At 39.5% G+C, this 19,577-nt stretch overlaps 1 protein-coding gene across 2 annotated transcripts in view; it reads right to left on the reverse strand.

The window, feature by feature from the left end:
• Aggf1 (angiogenic factor with G-patch and FHA domains 1) overlaps window positions 1-11,988 on the reverse strand; it is a 29,533-nt gene extending 17,545 nt beyond the window's left edge. Inside the window, exons 1-5 of one of the 2 annotated variants that reach the window (XM_090331737.1) lie at window positions 11,405-11,988; window positions 9,018-9,120; window positions 6,306-6,499; window positions 5,423-5,593; window positions 875-1,063 (exon numbers count right to left, since the gene is read on the reverse strand). In XM_090331737.1, the coding sequence (XP_090187863.1) occupies window positions 875-1,063; window positions 5,423-5,593; window positions 6,306-6,499; window positions 9,018-9,120; window positions 11,405-11,641 (894 nt within the window). In that variant the 5' untranslated portion in view covers window positions 11,642-11,988. Of the gene's footprint in view, window positions 1-874; window positions 1,064-5,422; window positions 5,594-6,305; window positions 6,500-9,017; window positions 9,121-10,823; window positions 10,907-11,404 lie in introns of those variants that run through there. The other variant, XM_090331738.1, reaches the window with a different exon arrangement.
• Window positions 11,989-19,577: the final 7,589 nt, after the last annotated feature.

The raw sequence follows: 19,577 nt of genomic DNA on the forward strand, positions 1-19,577 counted from the left end.
GCTAATATAGAGTTCACTTAAAATTTTAGTCTGTTTGTTCCTCTATTTTATTCTCAATATCCTACCATTCCCAGTCCAATAGTAAGTACTCCTTATCCTATATTACTTGACCCATGTAGTTTATACCAAAGCTGTCATAAAAATATGATGCAATATTTCTTTTTAAATTTACTAAGAGTTAAATTTAAAAGTAAATTAGTAGCTCGGCACCAGTGGCTCATACCTATAATACTAGCTATTCAAGAGGCTAAGATTTATGACATGCAGCTTGAAGCCAGCCAGGGCAGGTGGTGTCAAACTGCAATCCTCTAGATCTTAGCCTTCTGAGAATAACTAGGATTACAGATATGAGTCACTGGCATCCAGCACAAACTACTTTTCTTTTGTGAATTGTGAAATGACATGAACTTATCTTTACGATTAAGTTATAAAACACAATATATTTTATCTGTTCCAAACCTACCTCCTTCAAATTTTAAGAAATACATTGTACTTCTAGTGACTAATAATTTATGAAAAAGTCCATGTTTGTTCCACTGAACTCTCTTTGGTTAGTGAATTATGACCTTAATGATCATACACTTAAAAATCCAGAGTTAAATGTCAGGCGCGGTGGCTCACGCCTGTAATCCTAGCTACTCAAGAGGCTGAGATTTGAGGATTGTGGTTCAAAGGTTGAAAGCCAGCCTGGGCACTAAAGTCCATGACACACTTATCTCCAATTAACCAATAGAAAACTGGAAGTGGTGCTGTGGCTCAAGGGGTAGGGTGGTAGCCTTGAGCTGAAGAGCTCAAGGACAATGTCCAGGCCCCAAAGTTCAAACAATTTTTGGTTTAATTAAATAATCAAAATTATGACAATTTAAAACATTACCTTTTCCTCATTTGTTGTAGAAGAATCTGGATCTTTTCTTTTCTTCTTCAGTTTTCTATCTTTATTTTGCTTTGTGTTAGCAGTCTGGTAAGGCTGCAAATCTACTCGAGAATGAAATTGGTATCGGCCACTTTCTACATCACAGTAGTAATAAATCCCAGTGGAAGGATCATAATAGAGTTGATTTTCCTTTCAAAACAAGACAAGGAAAAAAATCAGAAATGTCAAGTGCATTCATATAGTTAAATGTCTATTTAAGCAATAGTATTTTTCAGATTATAAATTAAAAAATGAAAAATTTTGCCATTCTTCTTAATCCTCCCTGTTTGAAAATAAATCTAAGTATTATTTTGCATCAAATGAAATTGCTAGGGCCAGGAGTTTGGCCTAATGGTAGAGTGCTTGCCTTGCATGAATCAAGACCTGGGTTCATTTCCTCAGTACCTCATACACAGAAAAAGCCAGAAATGGTGCTGAGGCTCAAATGGCAGACCACTAGCCTTGAGGAAGTTCCAGGACAGTGCTTAGGCCCTGAGGTTCAAGACCAGCTAGTATTTGAATATTTTTAACGTTATGCAGTCAGAAATTTCACATGATTTAGCTTAACACATTATCAAACAATAATAAAGATATGAAAATAAATACTAAAACATATATCAAAAAAACTGCCTAAGAAATCATTCAGGCTAATGACTGCAAAGTTATGGACTGGTAGTATATGCCTCAAACCTTTCCTCCATGTCACAAAACAACGATTTAAGTACATTGAAGTAATCAAAGAGGATCTGATAAAGTTAAGCTTATAAATAGCAGGACATAATAGGCTAAAGAGTGATTAACTGTCTCCACTATGTTTTTATTTTTTTGCAGTGCTGGGAAGCCAAGCCAGGGCCTCACATATGCTAAGTAAATGGTAAGTGTTCTATCTTTGAGCTAGCTGTATTTTCAGGCCACAAATTAATTCCACAGTAAAAGAAACAAGATTTATGAATAAAGAAGTCAAACGAGGGCCGGGAGTTTGGCCTAGTGGTAGAGTGCTTGCCTAGCATGCATGAAGACCCGGGTTCGATTCCTCGGTACCACATACATAAAAAAAAGCTGGAAGTGGTGCTGAGGCTCAAGTGGTAGGGCTCTAGCCTTAAGAAAGTCCAAGGACAGTGCTCAGACCCTGAGCTCAAGCCCAGGACTGGCAAAAAAAAAAAAGAAGTCAAATGAATTCATCTGTGAATCCATGCACAAATGAATTCAGCAGATTATGGATTAAAAACATAAAATTATGTAATCACCTGTTATTAGCTACTGGCCAATATTCCATAACCAAGATTTAACTCAACATTCTATTACATCATAAATCCATGCAGACTAGATTTGGAAACATCTAAGATATATTGAGATTGAGCAACTAACTTCCTGAAAAAGAACAATATATTTTGCTAACAATACTACTACAGAAAGTTACCATGTGTAATATACACACACAAAATCTGCAAAATGTTTACATGTGTGCATGTGCATGTGTCTGTGGGCATGTGTGCCTGCCAACTCTTGATAACTCAAGAGCCTGGGCACTGTCCTTGATCTTCTTTTGCTTAAAGTGAGTACTCTTCCATTTGAGACAAAGCTCTACTTCTAACTTTCTTGACAGTTTATTAGAGATAACAGTCTCATAGAACTTTCCTACCTAGGCTGTCTTTAAATCATGATCCTCAGATCTCAGCTTCTGAGTAGCTAGGATTTACAGGCTGAGCCACTGGTAGTCAGCTCACATAACGTAGGTTTCTTACAAAAATATTTAAGAGCTCTCATCATCTCTCTCTTAAATAAACTGAATAGAACTTTCTAATTTCTAATGACCATGAGACTCCTACAACTTAAAAGTTTTAAAATCCACTGGGTTTGTCAACTCTATACAGAAGCATTTTCAAAAATAAGAAAAACAATATTAAGTGTAAATACAAAGAAATCAGCCTGGGCTCAGGAGTTTGGCCTAGTGGTAGAGTGCTTGCACAATTCCTTGGTTACCACATACATAGAAATGCTGGAAGTAGTGCTGTGGCTTAAGTGGTAGAGCTTTAACTTTGAGGAAAAGCCCAAGGATAATGCTTAGGCCCTGAGATCAAGCCCGGTACTGGCAAAAAAAAAAAAAAAAAAAAAAAAAAAAAAATCAGTTAGCATAATAAAAGTGGCAAAACATCCAATTCTGAATCTACTTAAAAATGTAACTGTTTAAGCTAGGTGACTCACACTTATAACCCTACTCAGGAGGCTGAGATCTGAAGATCACAAACTCAGGGGCAGCTCACAAACCCTAGGATCAGCAAAAAAGAAAAAAAAGAGAAATATATCTATTTATAGATGTTGGAAGGAAAGACACAGAAAGAATGACACAGAATAATCTCTACTTGGAAACTATTTTCCTGGAAATCAAGTAATAACTTTGGATAAGCATTTAAATATAAATTTCTGCCTATTAGTTACCACTGCCAATTAGCATACTCCCTTAAGAAAAAAAAATCTCTTCACCAATGACTTTAGTATTATTGGAGATAAGAGCCTTAAAAACTTTCCTACTTGGGCTTGTTTTGAATCACAATTCTCAGATCTCAGCCTACTGAGTATATAGGATTACAAATGTGACCACTGGTGACCAGCATGGCAAACATTTTGTTTTGTCAGTCATGGGGCTTAAACTCAGGGCCTGGTCACTGTCCCTGAGCTCTCTAACTCAAAGCTAGCACTCTATCACTTTGAGTCACAGCATCACTTCCAGTTTTTGAGTGGTTAATTGGAAATAAAAATCTCATAGGAACTTTTCTGCCCAGGCTGACTTTGTACCACAAGCCTCTGACCTCAGCTTCTTGAGTAAGTAGCCACCAACACTGGGCTAACAGACTAGTTGTTTATGTTTACTTTTTTTTTTTTTTTTTGCCAGTTGGGGCTTGGACTCAGGGCCTGAGCACTGTCCTTGGGCTTTCTCAAGGCTAGAGCTCTACCACTTGAGTCTCAGCACCACTTCTGGCCTTTTTTCTATGTATATGGTACCAAGAAATTGAACCTGGGTCTTTGTGCATGCTAGGCAAGCACTCTACCACTAGGCCAAACTCCCGGCCCTGTTATGTTTCCTTTTTTACCAGTCCTGGGGCTTGACTCAGGACCCAGGCACTGGCCCTGAGCATCTTTTGCTCAAGGCTAGCACTCTAAAACTTTGAGCCACAGAGACACTTGTGGATTTTTTTCTTTACGTGGTATTGAGGAATTGAACCAGAGCTTCATACATACTAGGCAAGCTCTACCATTGAGCCACATTCCCAGCCCAGACTAATTTTTGTTTTTTGTTTGTTTGTTTTGCCAGTCCTGGGCTTGAGCTCAGGGCCTGAGCACTGTCCTTGAACTTTCTCAAGGCTAGAGCTCTACCAATTGAGCCTCAGCACCATTTCCGGCTTTTTTCTATGTATGTGGTACCGAGGAATCGAACCCAGGTCTTCGTGCATGCTAGGCAAGCATGCTACCACTAGGCCAAACTCCCGGCCTATTTATTATTTTGTAGTGCCAAAGAAGAAACCTAAACCTTGTGTACAGAAGAGAAACAAGCTATGTATACAAATGTATTTTAGCTCAAATCAGATCCTTTAAGAAATACCTGAAAGCTACAAAATACAAAACCTTAACCAATAATAAACACAGCTGAGAACTCAAGGAAACTCTCCCTAGGTGGGCATGGGGATTTGCAATTATACCTACAGTCTCAGCTACTTGGGAGCCTGAAGTGAGAGCACTGTTTAAGCCCAGGAGTTTGAGGCCAGGCTGGTAGACAACCTAGATACATGTTATCTTAAAACAAATAGATTCAAACTTTAAGAAATGAAGAAAAGACTCTTTCTGTGGCCTATAGCAAATTCATAAACATAAGCACCTGAATCAATCTTTTGGAAACTTTGCTTCCTTATAAATTCTTTAACTAAAAAAAAATTAGTTTTAGGGTCTTAAACATTTTACAATACAATTAAATAATCTCCTTTTACTGAAAGTTATCATGTTAGTCTGTTATTTCATATGTAAAAAGTCATTAGAACATTCTAAAATATAAATCTATAATAAATGGAATTTATGTAATTAAAAGCTAGAAGTGTAGTATCATATGCTATTTGACAACTGTCTGGTCAAATAGCTTGAATCAACTCTTTGTTGGTGCTTTTTGTTTTGTATTTTGCCATCCTGGGCTTGAACTCAAGGCCTAGCAATGCCCCTGAGCCTTTTCAGCTTGTGGTACCTACCACTTGAGCCATAGCTCTACTTCCAGCTTTTTGGTGATTAAATGGAGATAAGACTCTCACAGATTTTCCTTTACAGGTTAGCTTTGAACGGTGATCCTCAGATTTCAGCCTCCCAAATAGCTAGGATTACAAGCATGAGCCGCCAGCATAAGCTTCGACTATAATTTTTACAGGCAATTTCTTGCCTTTTTTTTTAACTTCAGTATAGGGTTTAATGCTTGCTATCAGGTAGCTAAATATACAATTCAGTATTTAAAAGGCCTGAGATACTTACAGAATCATAATAGAAACCAGTGCTGTGATCAAAATACAGTCCAGTAGTTTCATCGTAAGTAAAACCAGTCTGTGATACAGCAGCTTCTGCTGCAGCTCTCAAACTTTCAGCTAATGATGAACCTTCTAAGGATGTACCTTCTCCTTCTGTTGTTAATGTAGATGTTTGCTCCTACAAAAGGTAGGCATGTCAAATAAGACAAAATGTTAGTGGCATTTGAAACAATAAATAGACTTAAAGGTACATTTAAAAATGGTTTAAATGTTTACAAAGGAAAAGAACTAGTGATTATAATTTGAGCTAGTTCAAAAAACCTTAATATGAATTCAACTTTGACTCCATTTTGCTTTTTTCTTCAGTGATGACAATAAAGAGCCTTGCACAAGCTAAGTAAGTGCTCTATCACTGAGCTGCATCCCAAGCCCTTTGATCCAGTTTTAAAAAGGCATCAGAATACCACAGAGAAGCACTATAAAAAAATAAAATGTGATAGTCTATAAAACAAGCTAAATTGTTCAATAACTATATATTCAATGACTTTTTCTTTTGAACTCAAGCTCACTTGGCTTACTTGGTACTTGAGCCATGCCTCCGACCCAGAAATTTTTGAGAGGAGAAAGTGCTAGATAAAATAGCAGGTTTCATACTTCCTAATGATTCAAACAAATCCTAAAACCTGACGTCTAAAGACTGCACAATAATAAGATACATAACATATAGGAAACATTAAAATATTTACTTGTTAGGAAAGCTGTATATGCAGCTTTGGGGTACAGTACTTATCTACCATGAACAAGGCCCTGGGTTTGAACTCCAGCACTGTCAAAAAAAACCCAAAGGATAATTCCTCTAACATCAAGTTTTGTATTTAGCATTTTATTACCTGTGAATTGGAGGTAAAATGATCTTCTTGTCCATATTTAACATTTTCTCCTAAATCAGTACCAGTGTAGACATTTTCTACTTGTGCCTGCTCTTCAGAATTAAGAGTTTCAACATACTGAGATTGCTGGAGAGAGAGTTCATTCTCTTTATTTGGAAGACTATCATCATTATAGTATGTCTGATAATAATAATCTGTAGAAAAAAAAAAGAAATATTAAAAAGAGCAATTAAAGCCAGGCTTGGTGGCTCAAGTCTGTATTCCTAGCTACTCAGGAGGCTCAGATTTGAATATTGAGGTTCAAAGCCAGCCTGGGCATAAAAGTCCATGAGACTCTTACCTCCAATTAACCACTAGAAAACTGGAAGTGGAACTGTGCTCAAGGGATAGAGCAGTAGTCTTATGCTGAAGAGCTCAGGCATAGTGCCCAAGCCCAAAGTTGAAGCCTCATAATCGACCAAAAAGAGGGAGGAAAAAGAGCAATTAAGCTAAAACTGACACTGAGAAACACTAGAATCATGATTTTTACAATTGTATACATTTTATAACAAGATTAAAACCAATAGCATAGACAAGTTTGTATACATCTTTTATTCTAATGTCTAAAGTACCCCATTTTCTTAATGTCTAAAGTACCCTATTTTCTTAAAAGAAAATAGAAGGAGGGCCGGGAGTTTGGCCTAGTGGTAGAGTGCTTGCCTAGCATGCATGAAGACCCGGGTTCAATTCCTCGGTACCACATACATAGAAAAAAGCTGGAAGTGGTGCTGAGGCTCAAGTGGTAGAGCTCTAGACTTGAGAAAGTCCAAGGACAGTGCTCAGGCCCTGAGCCCAAGCCCAACCCTGGCAAAAATAAATAAATAAATAAATAAAAAATAAAGTAGAAAAAAATCCCCCCAAAAAAAGAAAATAGAAGGAAATCTAGATTTTCCACAGCAAAACTTAAAAAAATGAGCTGCTGAATGCAATTATTCAAGCCAGTGATCTTAACTATTTAGAAGATTAAGGTTCCAGTTCAGCCTAAGCAAAAAATAAAAAATTCAAGAGACTGGATCTTGATCAATGGCTAGGCATAGTGGCACAGCCTGTCATCCCAGCTGTAGGAAAGCACACATAATGGTTATAGTGACCAGTGTTTGTCATCCTAGTAATTCCAAGAAGCATAAATAGGAGGATCACAGAGCTGGGTAGCCTGAGCATAAAGCAAGACTAAATCCCTATCAAAATAACCAATACAGAAAGGACATATGAAGTAGTTCAAGTAATAAATGTCAGTTCAGTAAGTCCAAGGTTCAGAGTTCTAATCTAGTATCATAAAAAAATATTTTAGGGCTGGGAATTTGGCCTAGTGGTAGAGTGCTTTCCTAGCATGCATGAAGATCTGGATTAGATTCCTCAGTACCACATACATAGAAAGCCCAAAGATAGTCCTCAGGCCCTGCCCTGAGTTCAAGCCTCATGACTGGCACAAAAAAAAAAAAAAATGTAAAGGATAGGCTATGTTCTGTTTTAAAAATAAACAATAAACAACAACAACAAAAAACTCCAGCAATTCTTAACTTCTAATCACATACCTTAATATTGTTATTTACTGACTGACAAAGACAAGCTATTTGCTGGAATTGGATTTTCCCACAGGTCTCTTGAAATACAAACCTCTTTAAAATTAAATTGCAGAAACATTTAATGTTCATGGCGTGTGGTTTAGCCTTGAGCTAAAGAGCTAAAGAGCTCAGGAATAACGCCGAGCCTAGAGTTCAAGTCCCACAACTGACTAAAAAAAAAAAAGAAATATTTAATGTTAATAATATTGCTATGTTTAGCAATTCAGGTGAAGTGTGTCCAGAATGAAACGAGACAAAATGGTAAAGAATGTTTCTTCTTATGGTATACATTAATTAAAAACTCAATAGCTGGGCCAGGAGTTTGGCCTAGTGGTAGAGTGCCTGCCTAGCATGCACAAAGACCCGGGTTCAATTCCTTGGTACCACATACATAGAAAAAAGCTGGAAGTGGTGCTTAGGCTCAAGGGGTAGAGTTCTGGCCTTGAGAAAATCCAAGGACAGTGCAGGCCCTAAGCTCAAGCCGAGGACCGGCAAAAAAAACAAACAACAACAAAAAAAAAACAACCTCAATAGCTCAGTTATTTTACCTTACAAAATAATGCACTGAAGAAATCAGCAGTGGGGCTCACCATTTATATCTAGACCTAAGAGACTAGCACTGTCCACAAAGCTAAGTGAAACATATAAACGAGAAAACACCTGAGCGCCAAGAGTGTGACATAGTGGTGGAGTGCTGGCCTACCATGTACGAAGCTGAGGTTCGACGGCTCTGTACCAAATACACAGAAAAAGCCAGATGTGGCACTATGGTTCAAGTGATAGAGCATTAGCTTTGAGAAAGTTCAAAGACAGTGTCCAGGCCCTGAGTTCAAGCCTTAGAACTGCCCCCCCCAAAAATGGTGAATATACCAATGAAAACACATTAAGCAACAATGTAACAATTGTAGAAATGTCATTTTTTCTGCCAACTTTTTTCTACCAGAAAAGTGCAAACTGATAATCTGAAAATACTATACCATATGGATAAGTCAATAACAATCGTCATACTTACTTAGATTTCTATTTTAAATTTAAAGAAAATGCTACATTGGAATGACATGAATATAGCAGTATTAGAATATCATTTGTGTTATAATAGTATAAATACCTGAAATTGACCAAGGAGGATGGTTCTCTGTTTGTACTTCTACATCAAGCTTTTTATTATCTTCATTTCTGCCACAATGTAGTATTTTACTGAGTTCTTCCACCTGAAAGAAAAAAAACCTTCAGAAAAAGTAAATCAGAAAGAAATCGAATAATATACATTATTCTCATAAATAAGAAAAGTTTTCTTATTTTTAGATATATGCCAAGAACAGCTAGTTTGTACCTCCCTCCCTCCTTTTATCTCCCACCATCTATCCATCTCCTACCCTTTCCCTCTCTTTCTTTTGTGCCAGTCCTGGGACTTGAAATCAGGGCTTGAGTGCCAACCCTGGGCTTCTGTACTCAATGCTAGCACTCTCTACTACTTGAATCATAGCTCTACTTCCTACTTCTAGTTTCCTTTTCAAAAGAACTAAAAATACTTACATTTTCATTTTTTCAGGGAAAAACAAACAAACAAATTCTCTTCCAGATGGGTTCTCACTGTGTTGCCTAGTCTGTGATCCTCCTGTTCCAGCATCCTAAGGAGCTGTGACTACAAGTTATTTTGTCTAACTCAAAGATGTTTTAAAACTTTCTTGCTAGACTCCCAATATCTTCTCAAAAAACAGGACACCAGTGGTTCATGCCTCTAAATCTACCTATTAGACTCAGAAGGCTGAGATCTGAGGATCATGGTTCAAAGCCAGCCCAAGCAGGAAAGCCCATGAGATTTTTTATCCCCATATAACCACCAAAAAAGCCAGAAGTGGAACTGTAGCTCAAGTGATAAAGCACTACCCTGAACAAAAGAGCTCAGTAACAGCTCTCAGACTGAGTTCAAGCCCTAAAACGGCACAATAAACAAATTTGAACTAAATAATGGAACACTATGAAGGAGGTCATTTCTAATGATCAGAAACATTTTGAACTGTGAATATAGGTCAGTGGTAAAGCATTTGCCTTCTAGGCAAGAGGTCCTGTGTTCTATCCCCAGCAAAGTCCTCCCCTCTAAAAGAAAAGAGGAAAAAAAAATGGCTTTTATACTAAAGTTTAAAGTTCAGCAGTTCTTGGAAAATTAAAATTGTAAATTATTAGCTATAATGTAGCTCGGTGGCAATAAATGTCCTGGGTTCAGTCCTCAGTACCAAAACAAGACAAAAACAAGAAATACAGTTAAAATTATATTACCATCCCAGTATAGACCTGTTACCACTCAGTGTTCTTCCCTCTGGATTAATTATTCGCCTACAAACACTAATGCCATTCTTTTTTTTGGTCCTTTTTGTGGCTTGAACTCTGGGCCTGGGCATTGTCCCTACCCTTTGAGCCACAGCTCCACTTCCGGATTTCTGCTGGTTACCAGGAGATAAGGACTTTAGTGCTGGGACTGGCTTTGAACGGCGATCCTCATGTCAGCCTCCTGAGTAGCTAGGACTTACAGGCACGAGCCACCTGTTGTAATGCCAATTTTTTATTTTAGTACTGGGATGGAATTTATCTGGAGTGTAGTAGCTCTACCAAGTGAGCTACATATCCAGCCCTATTAGAGCCACCTATAGGCTTTAATGAACACTTTTTCTTTTGTTCTATGCCTAAGTAACTGACCCAGAAGGGAATAATTCAAGTGACTAGATGTTCTGCAAGGATCTCATGCCCTGATCTGCCCCAGAAAGGATGCTGCACACATGGAGCGACATTGTGGTCGTTCCCTTATGCAGAGAAAACTGCCTAGGTTCGTGTACCTCAGTTTGACAGGATCTCCCCAACAAGCAATACAAGCTATATGCATGAAAACAGCTAAAAAGCAAGTCTGTAAACATACCTTTAGTGGTACATGCTCAAGCTCAAATTGAGAAAGTGGCAAGACTAAATAACACACCATCTAGGCACGTGATGAACAGATTTAACTCCTATTTCCAAGATTAGAACCAGGGAAAGCAAGTTCCCGAGGATGAGCCGGTTCTCTCAAACGCATGCCAAGTACAGGGTCTACATCTGAAATGGCTCCCCCTTATAGTCCTAGAGATGGACTGCCTCTTGGCTCTGCTATCACTATTACTATACACGTTATTTAGTATCTACTTCACACTCGACATTATACCAGCGCTTTGAATAACACCTCCTTAACCCCCACAAAAAGGTATACATTTAAACTTCAAGTCCGTGGTCGAGACTTGAACCAATTAAACCTGACGTAAAATACATTCCAAACTCTCTACAGCCAACGGACGCTGGCTGACACAGGTGACGATGAAGATAATGCAGTCCAAGTTACGGGAGATAAATTCGCAACAACCACGAGAGACGCGTGTAGCCCAAGGATCCAGAACGCGTAGTTTTGCTTCAAAAGATCCTACAGTCGTGAACGACTCTGAGATCCGGGGGTAGGGGTGGAGGGGGCACCTGCGTGCGGAGCTCCTGGTTGTTGCTCTCGGCGCTCTGGTACAGCCTCTCCGTGTGGTGTAGCAGCCTCTCGATCTCCCGCACCTGCCGCTTGCAGCTCCGCAACTCGCGTTCCAACTTCTCCACCTTTCGCCGCAACTGGTCCAGTTCAGGCTCGGGGGAGGCGGGCGGCGACGGCGAGGACGGCGAGGGCGGCGAGGGCGGCGGGGGCGGCGGGGACGGGTCCTCGGAGGCCATGAAGACCGGCACCAGGCGGCCCGCGGGCGCAGGGAGGACAGGCTCAGACCGCGAGCGACGCCGGCGGACGCAGGGGCCACGGGAGCGCGCGGGCGGCGAAAGGCGGCCTCACACCCGCCAGGCCGCGGCGGCCCCGGGCCATGGCGCCCCGAGTCTCGCCGCCCGTAGCGGAACGGGCTGTGGGGAACACGCAAAGGGACTTGGCACGACCCCTGCTCGGTGCGAACGGCCTAACGAGTAGTAGGTTGTAGGGACAACTGCCTTCTTTCCCGAAATGACAAGAGGAACGCTGACCAGCGGACAAGGAGAGGGGCTAGGACGGTTCCCGGGCCGAACCGGAAGCGAAGTGCCGGCGGTGGGTGGGGGCCAAGAAGGAAAAGCAAACTACGGGACGCGAGAAGGACCCGCTTTTGCGCATGCGCACCTTTTGCCTGCTGCTGGCTGGTATTTGTAGAGATCTGTTGAAAATGGCTATCAAGTCTCCAGCGGCGTGAAGATGTTCACGTCTTACCTCAGTTATTTGGTCTGGCCGTCTTTCATTGAAAACGCTTTTTTTTTAAGCCGGGGAACCTGTAACCTAGCTACTCAGGACGCTGAGACCTCAGGACTGTGGTTGGGAGCCAAAGCTAGTCCTGAGCAAGAAAGTCTATGGGATTATCCAACAATCAGCAAAAAGCTAGAAGTGGAGCTGTGGCTCAAATGGTAGAGCGCTACTAGCCTTGGGGAAAAAACTTTAGGGATAGTGCCCAGGCCATGAGTTAAAGCCCCAGCGTTGGCAGAGAGACAGACAGGCGGGACAGAGGGAGTGAAAGAAAAAGTGAGGTTGGGCCTGGAGCATGGCCTAGTGGTAGAGGGCATGCTTGCCTAGCATGCACGAAGTCCTAGATTCTATTCCTTGGTACCACATAAACGGAAAAGGCTGGGAGTGGCTCTATGGCTCAAGTGGTAGAGTGTTAGCCTTGAGGAAACTTAAGGACAGTGCCTAGGCCTTGAGTTCAAGCCCCAGGACTGGGAAAAAAAAGGGGGGGGGAGCTTTTGGGATAGAGTGCAGTTCCTAGCTCCTTGTTTTTCAGAGGTGGAAACCCAAGACCCTCCAGTATTAGAAAATGAATAGACATTTCAAGATAAGATTTGTCAAGCATTTTACTTCTACACAGAAGGATGGTTTGCCACTCTACCCAAAGCTAGACAGGCACACCAAATCAGATGGTCGGCTTGGTTTTTATACTAACCCCAGGAGTATTGGTGACCCTTTTCCTTGTTGCAAAGGAGTCCAGCACACAGTTTATAATTGGTTACTAAGGTGATGGGGCAATACAACGAAGTTAGAAAGTATTCTTTAACAGTCAACAAAAAGGTCCCTGGGTGGGGGGAGCTGTCCTTTTGGAGGCAAAGGCATTCATTCTTCTCACAGCTGGCTGGGAATGAGAGGTTGGTAAAATCAGTGGAAAATTCCCAATTTGGGGTGGGGGGGTTATATAGGTTTAACTCTATTGGTGAGGACACATGCCTTTTACATGGCTAGCTATATACAAGCAACAGATGATAGTTTCCATTGAAATTTTTAAAAAGTAAATCTAGGAAACCTCAGTACCAAGATATATCAGTACAGTATGGAGATAATTTCATTTGACAGAAAATATTTTTTCCAAGTATGCATGAGAATGCTAGTCTCCCAGAAATAATTGTTCCATAATTATACAGATAAATGGTAAATAAGAACTGGATTTCAGTGTTTTGATAGTTTTATTTCATCTATTGATACCATAAGTTTAGATCTATCTCTACACCACACACCCTACAACTCTCTGGAAAAGAGACAAGGTTCATTAAAGCTTGCATTGCTTTTTAGGAAACTAAAAGGTAATTTCTGTTCCAGAGAGGAAAATCACTCTTAATTGAGTGGGTTGATTCGAACTTCAGAGTTCATGAATGCTAGCATTTGTTCATTTATTTTTAAGTCTGTAATGAGTAGTTGGAGTTTTTTCCCCCACACGTCCTTCCCCAAGAAGGTAGATTCTAACTTAGAATGCAGGGCCTGAGATTCAAAGAGATCAATTCTGTCCCACCGATTCTTGTCCCTCAGAGCCCAGCTCAGGGCCTGTTATAACAGGTAAAGGTAAATGTTAGGGAGTCGCAGCGACAGATGCTGAGGGCATAATTCAGAGGTAAGAGCCCTTGCCTGGGAAATGTGCTCTAGATTTGATCTTTCGCATAGGAGATGAGAAAAGAATAAAAGAGAAAGAAGATGCATACTTCCGACTGCTATCATGAGTGCTTCTAGTGACTCAATTCCCAGCTGCGATATCACCAGTGCTGATAGAGATTACAGACGGCTTGTTTAAATCCACTGAAGTTGGAACAGTTTCTTAGGCTGGAATGGAAGACTCTTTTTTTTTTTTTTAAATGAGAAGTCATTCCTGATTGATAAACAACTCTTCCACCTCCCAGGACCCAGTTATCTGCCACCTTGTGGTTTTACTATGTTCAATAGACAGTTTTCAAGATCACTGAAAGAGAGCCAGAGGTGAAGCATAATCAATACACTGGTCTATGGGTCACATCTCAAAAGGACTATATCACCCCCCCACTCCAACTCTATTATTCATAGCATCACTTACTAACCACAATGAAGCTTGAAAGTTGGTCTACCTGTGGGTTTAACAAACCTCTAGTAAGCACTTGTCTTGGAACTAAAGTTCTGCGTGTCTCTTTTTCATTGATATGGAGTCAAAACAACTTAAGTAGACAAATATTAATATGTTATTCCCTTATGGTATCAACATTCCTTTACATAGCATTCCTTCTGTCCCTCAGTAGAATAGTACCTGAGCATTTGGGGCCTGAGCATGAAGAAGCCTCCTGTGGTTTCTGGGGAGACTTCCTGCTTTACATACAAACCTCTCATTTGGACTCTGCAGGTCTGGTCCAGCTGGGCATGTATAGATGTCAGGCCCTTTGCCACAGTAGAGCTTCATGGTTTGGTCTATCTCTGCCTTTGGAAGCCTTCTGTACATGTTACATAATCCTAGCCATTTATTGGCCCTCTTGGGAATTTTATTTTTATAGTAATGGTGATATACAGAAGGGTTACAGTTACATAAGTCAGGTAATGAGTACATTTCTTTTTTAACAATGTCACCTCTTCCCTCATTTTCTTCTAGTTTTTATTCCTTCCTGTATAGTTCATATTCTACAGTGTCTAGTATCATTGTGACATTAGTTCACTCCTTGTCCTACAATTTGTGTTCCCTCCTATTCTCCCCAGAACAGATAACTTATATACAAGACAGAAAGCACATTAAAAAAAAAAACAGCAACATTTGGAATTGTATAGTTCAGTAGCAACTTAGGGAATTGAATCTTAATTTATTGAACTTAATGTAATTAGTATGACTGAATTAAATTAAGTTTGCTTTGTTGAGTCAGTAGCATCTAGAAGTAACAAGTCAGAGTTCCAATCCTACTAACTTCAGGACTTTATAGCACTCATAAAATATATTACAGTATTTTCTCAAAATAGTGTTAAAAATAGTGAGAAAGGAGGAAAAACAACAAAAACCCAACCAAAATATAAACAAAAAGTAGAGTAACAAAAAGCCTTGTTTCCATTTCTTGGAGCTCACTTGTCAGTAAACATGATTATAAGCACATAGCTATTGATTCTTTGTGATCTTTTAAGAATAGCCTCTTTTGAGCAGGTCCAGTGGTTCCAGCCTGTAATCCTAGCTACTCAGGAGGCTGAGATCTGAGGATCACGATTCAAAGCCAGCCCAGGCATAAAGACTATGAGACTCTTATCTCCAATTAACCACTAGAAAACTGGAAATGGTGCTCAAGAGGTAGGGCAGTGGCCTTGAGCTGAAGAGATCAGGGACAGCACCCAGGCCCAGAGTCCAAACCTCAGGACTGACCAAAAAAAAAAAAAAAAAAGGAAAGAAAAAAGATCTACCTTTGGTCCCATTGTGTGAATGTTTAGAGTCCTGTTTATCATAGCCTAGTGTAATTTTTGTTGTCTTTTACCATTGTGTTTACGAGTAGATTTATAGGAATATTCCAATTACTACAAATGAAGGAAACCATACAACCTATGGTTCCTTGGGTATGGCATACTTCACTTAATATATATTTTTTCCAAGTCTTCTCATTTCCTTTTAAATGAGGTAATATCATACTTTCTGATGGAAGCATAGAGTTCCATTGTGTATATATACCAAATGTTCTTGATCCATTCATCCACTGAGGGGCCTCTGAGTTAGCTCCACATCTTGAATTTGGTAAACAATGCTGTAATCAATGCTGGTTGTGCTGGTAGCTTTAGTGTGGCCTAGTTTGTGATCAATTAAATAAACAACCAGGAGTGGAATTGTGGGCTCACGACAAAGTTCTATGTTTAGTCTTTTGAGGAACCTCTATACTGCTTTCCAGATTGGCTGAACAGGTTTATATTCCCACCAACTATATGGTAGTAGTGTTCCTTTTTGGCCACATCAGTTATTGTTAGTTTTTTTAAAAAAATAGTTGTTTTAACTGGGGTGAGGTAGAATCTCAATGTTGTTTTTCATGTTGTCTGTTGGCCATTCTTAGTTCTTCTGAGAAGTCTTTAAGTTTTTAGCCAACTTATTAATGGGGTTGTTGCTACTTTGAGGATTTGTCTGGGAGTGGCTTAATAATATCTATGTTTTAGAGTTGAGGCCCTTGTCTGATACATAGTAAAGATCGCTCATTATGTGGGCTATTTCTCTTACTAGCTATGTCCTTTGCCATGCAGAAACTCTTCAGTTTGATGCAATCTCTTTGAACTTTTTTGTGCTCTATTTTTTTTCAACTGAGATACAGGAGAACTCCCGCCCACACTCCCTTTCACACCCCAGCCATTCTGCTTCTAAAGGTTTGCTAAATAAGGAACCCACTGGCTTGGAGAACCATGACATAAAAAGAATCATGGGACCTCTGAATAGCCTGAAAGGAGGTGAAATAAAAGATAAGCCATTAGACAGGAATGTTTCTCCTTCCAGGTGCCAGCAGAGTTAGTTCAAGGAGGATGTTGTTTCCTTTTCCTCTCCTATTATTCATCACAGTATATAATACTTGCATATTCAGAATACATTTTACCAATGTTACATTTAAATTTTTTTTGCCATTTCTCACAAAGCATAAGTGACCTACTTAAAAGTATGGCCCAACATCATTTCTTTAGGTAAACACAGCTGCTTTCTCTACAATAGTAGCTAATGCTTAAAAATCACCTTCAACTACAAAAAGGTGGTACATATATACAATGGAATTCTACGTAGCCAACAGACAAGATAAAATAATGGCATTCGCTGGGAAGTGGATGAAACTAGAGTGAATCATGTTGATTGAGATAAGTCAAGACCAAAGGAACAAAAGGCACATGGTCTTCTTGTTATGTGGATATTAGATCCAAACAGTCCAAGAGCAATGACTCTGTATTTGGGTTCCCAAGTTTATGGATGTGATCTTAGAGATATAAACATAACTGCATAGACATAAAAATCTATGATGGAATTCTATAGATACTATATAGATTGATATGTATTTATGACATACAAACCCTAAGCTTAATTTTAATTATGTTCTAAAATCTATGTGCCAGTGATTGCATATAAAGATTCCCTTCTTGAATTCTTGTTTGCTAAACATGACATTTGAAATATGTTGTAAAAATCAGTGTTAATAAAATCTTTCAAAAAATCACCTTCAAAAAATATATTATCCTGAATAACTTCCCAGAGAGTACCTCCCCGCTGACAACTCTGATAAACTTCTCAGATATTACTGAGGCAAGAGAGAACATACTTTCTGAGATAGACAAAAACTGTAGGAATATGTATTTAATTCGAAGTTAGCATTTGAACTACAAAAGAAAAAAATAAATACACAAGCAACTAATATGTGGCTATTAGATCCAAACAGTACAAGAGCAATGACTCAATATTTGTGTACCCAATGCTATCTACATGGTATTGGAAATATAAACACAACTACATAGAAAAATTTATGACTCTATAAACATGTTTTATTACATAGATTAATATGTATCTATGACATATAAACTCTCAGCCTAATTTTAATTATGTTCTAAAATCTAAGTGCCAATGATTGTATATAGATATTCCCTTCTTGAATACTTGTTTGTTAAACACCGTCATTTGATATACGATGTAAAAATCAATGTTAATAAATTCTTTAATAAAAAAATACACACGCAACAGCCACATAACTCTGTGAGTGGGTATGTAAATGCAAAGTGAGAAAAAAAGACTGAAGTTCACATTTCAGGACCTCCTTACAGAAAAAAAAAACCCTCAGGCAGGAAATGCTTGCCATAGAACATGCTAATTAATTTCTAAAATAAGCCAAGAGCGTCTTCATCTATAAGGAACTGCTTCAATATGACATTCCTTAAGTGTGTTCCTTAAGTTTCAATGTATGTTCCTTAAGTTGCTTAAAGATGTTAGTTGGAAGCCTGGCACTGTGACTCACACCTGTAATCTTAGCTACTCAGAGGGCTGAGATCTGAGGATCTCCTTTCAAAGCCAACCCGAACACTAAAATCCTTAAGACTCTTATTTTCAATTAACCACTAGAAAACCGGATGTGGCACCTGTGGCGCAAGGGGTAGGGTGGTAGCCTTGAGCTGAAGAGCTCAGGGACAGTACCCAGACCCAGAGTTCAAGCCCCATGACTTACAAAAAAAATGTTAGGTGGGAAAAATGAACATATAGAAATTATTCCCTGATACAGCAGTACAGATTTGCTTTACTATCATCCCCTAAAGTGATATAAAAAAAATTTGCACAGCTTAATGTACATGGCTCATGCCTTTAATCTTAGCTACCCTGAAGTGAGGTCTGAGAATTGTGGTTCAAAGTCAGCCTAGGTAGAAAAACCCACGAGTGGGGAGGGAAAGTGGGAGAAAAACATGAGAAGTGGTAAAAATGTTCAAGAAGTAATGTACCCACTACCTGATGAATGTAACAGTAACCCCTGTGTATATCACCCCAACAATACATTTTTTTTTTTTTTGCCAGTCCTGGGCTTGAGCTCAGGGCCTGAGCACTGTCCTTGGACTTTCTCAAGGCTAGAGCTCTACCACTTGAGCCTCAGCACCACTTCTGACTTTTTTTCTATGTATGTGGTACCGAGGAATCGAACCCGGGTCTTCATGCATGCTAGGCAAGCACTTTAACCACTAGGCCAAACTCCCGGCCCCACAATACATTTTTTTAAAAAGAAAAATCCATGAGACTCTTCTCTCAATTAACCACCAAAAAGCTGAAAGTGGAGCTGTGGCTCAAATGGCATAGAACTAGCTGTGAGCAAAAATACACACACACACACACACACACACACACACACACACACACACACACACACACACACACACACACAAAACGGGGCACAAGATCAAAATACTTAAATAAAATTTACATTGTATGGGGGCCGGGAGTTTGGCCTAGTGATTAAAGTGCTTGCCTAGCATGCATGAAGACCTGGTTCGATTCCTTGGTACCACATACATAGAAAAAAGCTAGAAGTGGTGCTGAGGCTCAAGTGGTAGAGCTCTAGCCTTGAGAAAGTCCAAGGACAGTGCTCAGGCCCTGAGCTCAAGCCCAGGACTGGCAAAAAAAAAATTTACATTGTATATGGTATTATACATAATGTAATGATTATTTCCTTTGTATGAGATTTGGGAAAGCTAGCTACATACAGAAAGGAATTGAACTTCCTCTCATTTTGATGTCCACAGGAAGTCCTGGAATCAACTGCCCCCAACAATGAGCGATATCTGCACATATTAAAACAATTTATTATAAAGGTGATAGATACACAGAGGGGTTACAGTTACAGAAGTCAATGAGTACATTTATTTCTAGATGTCATATGACATTTTTTTAGTAGTGAAAAT

The sequence above is a fragment of the Megascapheus bottae genome, chromosome 4, assembly GCF_031878675.1.
Source record: "Megascapheus bottae isolate mThoBot1 chromosome 4, mThoBot2.hap1, whole genome shotgun sequence".
NCBI lineage: Eukaryota > Metazoa > Chordata > Mammalia > Rodentia > Geomyidae > Megascapheus > Megascapheus bottae.